This window comes from Arachis ipaensis, chromosome B06, assembly GCF_000816755.2.
Source record: "Arachis ipaensis cultivar K30076 chromosome B06, Araip1.1, whole genome shotgun sequence".
Taxonomy (NCBI): domain Eukaryota; kingdom Viridiplantae; phylum Streptophyta; class Magnoliopsida; order Fabales; family Fabaceae; genus Arachis; species Arachis ipaensis.
In genome coordinates, this window is record NC_029790.2 from 3908685 (window position 1) to 3918179 (window position 9495).

The 9495-nt window shown below is 39.1% G+C and overlaps 2 protein-coding genes across 2 annotated transcripts; both read right to left on the reverse strand.

The window, feature by feature from the left end:
* Positions 3113 to 6149, reverse strand: LOC107645436 (protein ABHD18). The gene is made up of 5 exons (XM_016349459.2): positions 5392 to 6149; positions 4596 to 4680; positions 4342 to 4511; positions 3793 to 4067; positions 3113 to 3549 (listed from the first exon to the last, which is right to left on the reverse strand). The coding sequence occupies exons 1-5, from the start codon at positions 5765 to 5767 to the stop codon at positions 3376 to 3378; spliced, it is 1080 nt and encodes a 359-aa protein (XP_016204945.1). The 5' UTR covers positions 5768 to 6149; the 3' UTR covers positions 3113 to 3375.
* On the reverse strand, positions 6850 to 9154 carry LOC107645437 (cytochrome P450 93A3). The gene is made up of 3 exons (XM_016349460.2): positions 9009 to 9154; positions 7808 to 8744; positions 6850 to 7605 (listed from the first exon to the last, which is right to left on the reverse strand). The coding sequence occupies exons 1-3, from the start codon at positions 9026 to 9028 to the stop codon at positions 6961 to 6963; spliced, it is 1602 nt and encodes a 533-aa protein (XP_016204946.1). The 5' UTR covers positions 9029 to 9154; the 3' UTR covers positions 6850 to 6960.

Below are 9495 nucleotides of genomic sequence, written 5' to 3' on the forward strand. Positions count from 1 at the left end.
ACACTCTCTCTCCATCGCAGCCCCCTTCCCTCTCTCTCCCCATCGCAGCTCCTCTCCCCAACACACACTCTCCTTTTCCTCTGCCTCCCTAATTGCAGCAGCAAAAGCAACAATAACAGCAGAAACAACACCATCAAAATTTCAAACAGAATCAACAGAAGAACCTGCATATTCAGAACCTAACCTTGCTTGTTCCTCCTTCTCTCTTTTCCCTGCTTCTTTCCTTATCTTTTCGGAGGACCATAACAATAACAATAACAATATTCATTCACACACACACACATAGACATTTACACAAACACGTAACATGCATATATAAATATAAAGAGAGAAAAAGAGAAAGGCTAAGGAGTTGAGGGGATGCGGCTATTCCAGGCCTTGTTGAGGCTTCGATGGTGGTGGCAGTGGTCCTTGATGGTACTCTTGCAGTTGAGATTGTTGTTGCTGTTGAGATTGTTGCTGCAATGGGGAGAGAGAGCGAAATATGTATTGGGGTTGTTGTTGTTGTTGCTTGCTGTTGATGTTGAGGTGATTGTTGCTGCGAGTGGTGGTGTTAAGGAAGGGAGGGAGGAGTATGCTTTGGGGAGGGAGAAGGAGGGAGAATGTGCGTTGGGGAGGGGGTTATGATGGGAGGGAGAGGAAATGGGGCTGCGATGGGGAGGAAGAGGGAGGGGGTTACATTGGGTAGGGGGAGGGCTGCGATTGGGAGGGAGATGGAGAGGGAGTCTGCGTTGGGAGGAAGTGATTAGGGTTTGGAGGATGGTTTGCCAAGTCACCAGAATACGGTAGCCATGTTAGCATTGTGCTTGCCGGAGATATGCTCTAGCAAGCTCGAGGACACGCTTGTCAAATTTTAAAATCTTTTAGGGTGTGTGTGGTTGGAGGAATTATAAATAATTCCTAGGAATTTTAAGATGGAAATATCATATTCCCATGTTTGGTTCAAAGTTTGAAAAGCTATTCCTAAGTAAGTTTGATTCCAGGAAATCAAAATACTATCATTTCAATTCCCACATTCTCCTTGGTATCTTTGATTCCCATGGGAATAGAATCTTTGTAACAAAGTAATACTTAAACCACACACACCCTTAGGGATTATTTTGTCAATAACAAAAGTCATGTACTATTTTGTTAGCGCCAAAATCTTTTGGGTACCGATTTGGTATTTACCTCTTTCATTTTCAATACTTTTACCCTAGTGAATCTATAAATATATACTTTTGGAAGAATTTCAAGTGTATCGAGAACACCGGTGTTCCAATTGTTTTAACTGTTAATTTAAATTATAAAAAATATATATAATATATATTAATTAAAATCAACATTTAAAACAATTGAAACACCGATATTTTCAATACACTTGAAATTTTTCCTATACTTTTTAATACTTCTACAGATATTTTCATAATTATTGACTTGCTATTCAAACCATTGCAAATTGCAACACACTCTTACTCCTTCATGCCCACAAAATGCACCCATTTAGGGTGTAAGTTAGGGATGGCAAAATTTTTCGAGACGCGGAGATCCCTGTGGGGACTGCCCCGAATGGGGATCCGATTGTGGGGAATTTTCCCTGCGGGGATGGGGATGGGGGACAAAATTCCCCCGAAGCAGGCGCGGGGACCCGAGCGGGGATCCCCGCCCCGTCCCCGCTATTTCCCAAAATTTATGAATTCCTTGAATTATCCTTAATAGTTTATTTCTCATATATGTTTTTTAGTCATTTCTCACACACACATATATATAGAAACCCAAAACTCCTAATCTTTATTTGCATAACCTCTCTTCAATTCAGAGATCCCTAAGGCTGTCCATACTCCATCCAACCTCTCTGCAGCCACCCCCTCGTCACCCTTCTCACCGCATCGTCACACCTCACCGTGCCATTACCCTTACCGCGTCGTAATTTCTATTTGCGGCGTTCCTTTTCGTAACTCTGCCGTCGTGCCCATTCTCCTCTTTGTTGTCGCGTCTTCCACCTCGTCCACTGCTTTTTTCTTTGGCTCGTTGTTGCGTATCCCCATTGCGTTATTTCGAAAGAAGTCACCATCATGTTATTTAGACTTTTTGTATAAAATCTTGCAGTTTTTGTATAAGATAGATACTTGTAGCTCTATTCATATGGAAATTAATAATTAGTTAGAACTATTATGTAGATGGGGAATGGGGTCCCCGCGGGGAATGGGGCTCTGTGGGGAATGGGGATGGGGAGCAATTTTCCCCCACGGCGGGGAATGGGGCGGGGATGGGGAGTAAATCTGAGGGCGGGGATGGGGAGCAGGGAGGCATCCCCCTGGGTCACAATGGACACACTTAAATACCAAGTCTTTCCTTAACCAGAACCTTTCCAAACTGCACTCTCACAGTGTCACACTGCCTTCCAGCAACAACAACAGCAACCAAAGATCAACCTCAAGCCACAGGATAAAATTCTTTTCTGATGTGGAAGGTCAGACTAGGCTGCAACCCCAGAGCATACTAAGAATAAATCCCACCGAACCGAAGCTCTGATACCACTTGTTGGGAATAATACACCATTCCCCCTTGAAAAAACACCTTTGACAGAGAAATAAAATAGACACAATCACAACACAAGAATTTAACGTGGAAACTCCAATTACCAGAGAAAAAACCACGGCCGTTGTCAAATGACAACTAGAGAATATCACTATGTGAAAATTGTTACAACACATAGACTTCTTTCTCTCACCGGCACCCCAGTACACCCACACTCTCTCAAAGCAAATATCTAACTACACCTCACAACACTCTCTAATAAAGAGTACAGAGGAAAAGAAAAATCAGATACAAGCTTAAAGTGTTTCTGACTGGTGCAAAAACAAATGGAGAACTTAGCCTCATATTTATAGCCTAGGTCACCCACTCCATTTGCTATCCTGAGCAATGTGGGACTAATTCAACCAAATCCTAACAATAGACACTATAAAATTGGGAGTTAAAAATATGGTAGCCATGTTCCATTACTTCCGCTTCTGACAACAGAGCCAACTACAAGACTACAACACAAATTATCCCAAAAATAGCCAATAGCATCGAGCTATAACCAAATGATATCACAATTCACAACTTCAAACAGAAACCAGAGCAGTTAAATATCAATCAACAATTTTAATAGTCACCTTTTTCTTATTCTTTTTATAAACTTGCCTCCCCATTATTCTAAACCAATGTACATTTTCCTGATGATTATTTACAACTTACAACAACCCCTCCCAACTTCAAATGGGGGGAGGAATATCCACAATCAACTATGAATGTTACAACTTTAGATGAGCATTAGCGGTAGAAACGAATCACTTCGATAAATCAACAGTGTAATTTCCCTTCCTCTGTTTTTACTTACAGGACTCGCTATGATGACCCTTTCCATGGCAATCTATTAAGACTGTCAACAATGGCCCTTCGGAACTCACCATTGTGGAGAAGGAAGGACGAGACATGCCCGCCTGTGACCCATCTCACCTCAGAACCTGGCCAAGCTTTCTGAAGTTCCAGGACCGAGTGTTTCGGGATGTATCCGTCATCCTGCAAAACAATGTAAGTGATAGACTGATAGTCAAAATCAGAAATTCAAGGACACATTCAAGGAAATGGAAACTCATTTATCTTACGGATCATATACGTTTAACAACACATGATCATAAAAGATGTGTCCTTTGACACATGGAAAAGCTTTTTAAACAAATGAACCATGAATATCAGATGTATGGTTCTCCTGATTTTCACTAGACTTGTTCGTAAGGTGATGTTTAAAGATCTGGAACTTACTGTAGCAGCAACAAAGATTACAGCATTGGGGTTTTGAGGAATTGGAAAGCGTGTGACATCTGTGAGAGACAGCACATTTCGCATTCGTTCCCTCACCTCCTCAAGAGTCATCGCAACCTTCTCAGTTGCAAGATCTTCTCTCAGTGCCTCCCAGGCAGTACCATGCTTTAAAATCCCCTCACAGAATGCGACAACGGCAGAATGTGGTGAGAGAAAAGGGAGTGTGGCAACAGGTGTAGGGTGAAGTGATCCAACCATTGCAGCATGCACTCCTCCTAGAGTCCATAAAAAAAAATAACAATAATTATATCAAAAAACAACCCACAAGATTCTACTAGTTAAAACCTTCGACTATGTTGTTTACATCTAAAAGGAAACTTAGTACAGATAATGACACTGGTTCATTCCTAATTTCTCTGTCTATAATTTGGGTGGCAGAGTGTGAGGGAAAGTAAAAAGAATAACAATTGTAGCTTGATGAAAAGTTAAACATGACTGAGAAAAAAAGACAGTGAAACTGTGTGAGCTTTAGTATGGGATGAGTCTTACCCATACTAAGTCCACAAACACCCATCTTGCCAAAACCAGCCTCAGAGTCCAACCAGTGTAAGAGACTGCGTGCCTCTTCAATGGTTGCTCTTCCTAATAAAAGCAAGTCACTAACACACAAAAGTTTTGCCCCACGCTGCAGCATTGGACGTCTTTGTCCATAGAAAGGACTGCATTTGCACATATATACATAATGAATACAGAACTTAAATTAAGCCAATATAACAAAAATAAGCACAAAATTTGACCATAACCTCTCAAGTACCATGGTTGCAATATTTTCCTTCACCAATGGGCCACCAAGACGCAATCTTCTTTCAAATGTATGGTCCCCAGTTCCTACACAAGGCGAAAGAAAAAGTTTACATAACAAGTAAAGGTCTTAAATACATAGTCACAGCAGGAAAAAAGTTTAGTCTTCTGGGTTTCTCTGTAATATGTGTCTGCTTAGTTATGTAATTTACCTTTTCAAGCTTTTAACATAATTATTTTTTTCAATTGTCCATGTCTTCAATGCGAAGAGTCAACAATATAGGAACCAAAATCATAATAATAAAAGTATAAAACTAAGATAACAAAGCAGTGGGTTACTTCATAGTTCTCTTGCAATCATTGTTTTATCTTCTGTTTGACCTATAACTCTTTAGAAAAGAGAAATTCTGGGAACAGAATATGTTACCATGCCCAAAATAGATTAGTTTGTCCAGATGGAAAATGAAAGCAAAAAACAAAAAGGGACTAAAATAAGATAGGTAACCATTCTACTTTCATCCCTTAAGATTTCCCTTGAAGTATAAGGTAAATAAAAACAATGTCAAACTACTCTGGGCAACCAATCAAAAAACACAGCTCCTTCTGTCATTTTTCCCACAACAATCCACACTTCCATAAAGCATGTCTTTGCAATCATCACAAACAACAATAACAATGTAACAGTTACTTAGATTTCAATCCATGTCCGAAAACATATCATAACTCAAAATTCAAACCTTTTTTAAATGATTGAAACAAAATAAAGAAGATAGCAAATAATCAGCATTAACAGAATACCTGCAAGATGAACAACACAAGACATTGCATGAGGCGGGACATTCTTGGGCATGAGGAAAGCAACCCGAGCATTGTGGCTTTCAGGGGGCAAAGCATTGAGAAGCTGGTCCTCGCATGGGGTCCTGAAGACCCCTTCTCTCAAGGAAGCCGTTCTTGTCTCCCAAACGGTCTTCCAAAGTGGCTGAATCACGGTGGGTGGCCAGTTCTGGCCGGCAACTTCGGGGAACAACTGCTTTATCATCCTCTCCAGCATCTCCAGCTTCGTGCCACCCCATCCTCTCGAGAAGAATGGCGTGCTCATCTTTGTACGGTGCATGAATGCACCATACACGTGGTCCAGCACATAATGAAGCATCCCCAGATTCACCGTCACCATTACTATCCTCCTCTTACTCTTCCAACAATAATTAAATAAATAAAATCAACCAGGTAGTGCTGTGGTAGTGATGCTATGATGACGATGATGATTAATATAAAGAAGATGAATCTCAAATTCTCAATCAAATACAATGTTTGGTACTCAACCGATTATAGATGTCTACGAAAAAGAAAGACATTGATAGGGGAAAGAACAAGAGTATGTGATTGGAGAGAAAAAGAGTGTGATTTTGAAGGATTGGATAGGTTATGTTGTTGTTGAGGGAGATCTAAAAATAGAGAGAGAATAATAAGAAAATGGAAATGGATGAGACCGAAGAGAGAGAGAAAAAAGGGGGATCCAAGTTACAAGCAACAAGAACTGAAGAACACAAAAACAATGGGCGGAGAATAAATTGGTTAATGACACGCTGGATGCGGCCCACCCCTACACCTCACTTCAGGTTGTTATGTTAATGTTATGACGTTTTCGAATAATGTTTTGGTACTAATATTTGAATTCAATATTAAAATCATTATTAATATTGGAATTCTTTTAAAATCATTTTTTTCTCTAATCTCATTATTAGATGATCAATAATTCAGTATCATCACTGCCTAAGAAAGACGAAAAAGGAATTTTGTCTGTTAAATAAATTATTTTATTAATTCACATTATTCATATTAAATCACCAAAAATATATTATAATACGAAAGCATACTTTTATTTATAGAAATTAAAAATTAATGAAAAGGTAACCTCAATCTTTTTCAATCAAAATTTTGTATATCCTTAATATGATTATTGAATTACAACTTCTCTGATAAAAAAGAATTGCTGAGACAATAATATTGAAAACCAAACTCGAAGACACTATTTATATTTGAGTATGACATTCATTAAATTCTAAAGCCAAATAAAAATAGTATCTAAAATCTAAAAGATAATATATCTAAAATTCAAAAAAAATATTTGGTGACTCAGCATTTAAAGAGGAGACTCCATATTACCTCCGAAGAGCAATGCCAATGTTTTGAAGAGATTGAACGTAAGAAATATGTGCAGTCAAAATTTTTAATTTATCATAAACATCATTATAATTCCAATAAATTGTAGAGAATAAAATTATCACAAGTTATAAATCACTCAAGATATCAATTCTTATTAGCTACTAATAATACAAGGACCAAGATATCAGTCTCTATTTGATATCATATAGATGGAAATTGATAAAGCCTAGGCAGAGGGACACAGATAACAGGGTGAGCCCTGGGAACAACAAGCCCAGCCTTCTCTTCCATGTCAACGATCCCATCATCACCACCATTGACAAGCTTCCATTCAAAACACTGAAGCATCGAAGCCAGTGTCACATATGCAAGCGGCAAAGCCAGAGAAATTCCAGGGCACATTCTTCTTCCACTCCCGAACGGAATCAACTCAAAGTGTTGACCCCTAACATCCAAATGAGTCAACGCACTACCATTTTGATCGATGAACCTCTCAGGCCTGAAGTCAAGGGGATTCTCCCAATGGTTTGGGTCCCTTCCAATGGACCATGCATTGATAAACAAACGAGTCCTTGCTGGAATGTGATAGCCATCAACCGTGGCAGTTCTAGAACATTCCCTCACGATCAATGCACCTGGAGGGTGAAGCCTTAGTGTTTCTTTCACAATGGCTTGTATGTAAGGGAGGTTGGGAATGTCACATTCTTCAACGATCCTGTTCTTATTTCCAACAACTGCATCGATCTCTTCACGTGCTTTCTCCATAACGCCAGGATTGTTGATTAATTCAGCCATCGCCCACTCCATTGTCACAGCTGTTGTGTCAGTCCCCCCCACCAGTATGTCCTACAAGTTACCACGTTTAAATTAAGAACCAGTCATTATATATATAGTCAATGAAAATTAGGTACAATTAATTTCAATCACCTGAAATTAATAATTGAGAGTCATTATATTTATGAAATTATTTAATGAATTCTCAATTATCAATTTTCTATAAAGTTAACTGCAACTGAATTTTCACTTAGTATAGATCCGGTGTACATACCATGACGAAGGCTTTGATGTTGTCTGTATCCAATTTGATTTCAGCAGTTTCATCTTCGGATATGTCAAGAAGGACATCAAGTATATCCTTAACATCATCGTCATCACCGGTTGTCGAACCCTGTTCCTTCTTCTTTCTTCTTTCACGTTGATGCTCCTCAATCACTCTGTCCAGCAAGGCATCGAACCTTACCCGAATCTCCTTCAGCCTCTTCTTGAATCCCTGAACATCAACACCCTTCATGAACCACAAGAAATCCGACACGTTGAACTTCCCGCTCAGCTCCACCGTGTCCTCCACCACCTTTCTCAGCGTCTCCGCTTCTCCTCCCCCCTCAGAACAACTCTTCTGCCTCATCGTCATCATCGATATCACGTTGTTGGTCAGCATCATGAGTTCTGCCCCAACATCCACTGCCTCACCGGCCAACCCTTTCTCCGCCAAACCGCTAAGGAACCTCTTCCTCTCTTGCTGCCTCACGTGGAGGAGCTGGTGGAGCATTTTGCCGCCCAGGAGCTCCGACATGCACACCTTCTTCATGAATTTCCAATAGGGTCCGTACGGGGCGAACACGAAGCCTTTGAATCCATAGGATAGGCTCTCCACGGCTACGGTTTGTGTGGGGCGGTCGGAGAAGGAGGTTTCGTGAATTTTGAGGAACTCTCTGGCAGCTTCAGCGGTGGAAGCCACCACGCAAGTGGCAGAGCCGAGGTAGAGGTGGATGATGGGTCCATAGGTGGTTGAGAGCTTGTGGAAATCTTGGTGCGGTAATGGAGAGAGGAGGTGGAGGTGTCCAATGATGGGTAGGGATGGTGGGCTCGGTGGAAGCTTTATTTGATTTTGTTTTCTTCTTCTCCTTATTATTATGGATCCAACCAAGATGGTGGATATTATTAGCAACACTTGAGCAGTGTAGTCTTGTAAATCAGCCATGTCTATCAATGTATCACAAATAATAATAACTTAGATGGTCATTTACATATAATAGTTGAGAATTCCTTAAACAATTTAAAACGAAGAGTGTTAGGAACCAGTAAATTTTGTATTTTGTAATTTTTAATAGTATCTTTAATAGTATGAGATTACATCTAATAATAAGAAATTATTTTTTTTTTTATAATTAAATGCTGACTATAAAATATAAAAGTGGCTGAACCTAGACTTTCTAATTTAGAATCTACTTAAACACATGTTCACTCTTGAAAATATCATCTTCATCATGCAGCAGTCACCGTATAAATGTCACATGTTTGGTAAACCACAAATTTAAAGGCTTAGACGACTTAACAGTTCACAAATGACCCCAGGTACGCCTGCTTGGGTCTTCAAAAACAAAGCCACTTTGTTTTCATTTTTCAAATTGCCTTTTGCTTTTCATTATTACTTTTTCCTCTCATGTATAAGTTAGTCAACATTATGGTGATTACTTTTGTTTGTAAGGTTGGAATTTAGGACAAGAACAAAAGAAGTTTTTTGTAGTGTAAAATTCATACAAAGAAAAAAGTTGAAAGGCTAGTATTTTTTTTTATATTGACCAATAATTTTAATAAGTACACATTTTATTAGCGTAGTTCAATTTTTTTAACATTAACTTATAAAAATACATTAATTATTAAATGCGGGACACAAAAAATAAATTGTACTAATTGTATAATATTGCTGTCCATACAAATTATTATTTTTTTTAT

Excerpts from the sequence above, each read along its gene's own strand:
- LOC107645436 (XM_016349459.2), bottom strand. The coding sequence starts at position 5,767 with ATGGTGACGGTGAATCTGGGGATGCTTCATTATGTGCTGGACCACGTG. Across the intron at positions 4,512-4,595 it reads GCAACCATGGTACTTGAGAG|TCCTTTCTATGGACAAAGAC; the intron begins GTTATGGTCAAA and ends GTGCAAATGCAG. Across the intron at positions 3,550-3,792 it reads TAATCTTTGTTGCTGCTACA|GATGACGGATACATCCCGAA; the intron begins GTAAGTTCCAGA and ends ATTGTTTTGCAG.
- LOC107645437 (XM_016349460.2), bottom strand. The coding sequence starts at position 9,028 with ATGATGAAGATGATATTTTC. Across the intron at positions 8,745-9,008 it reads ATGATGAAGATGATATTTTC|AGACATGGCTGATTTACAAG; the intron begins AAGAGTGAACAT and ends TGATACATTGAT. Across the intron at positions 7,606-7,807 it reads ACATCAAAGCCTTCGTCATG|GACATACTGGTGGGGGGGAC; the intron begins GTATGTACACCG and ends GGTAACTTGTAG.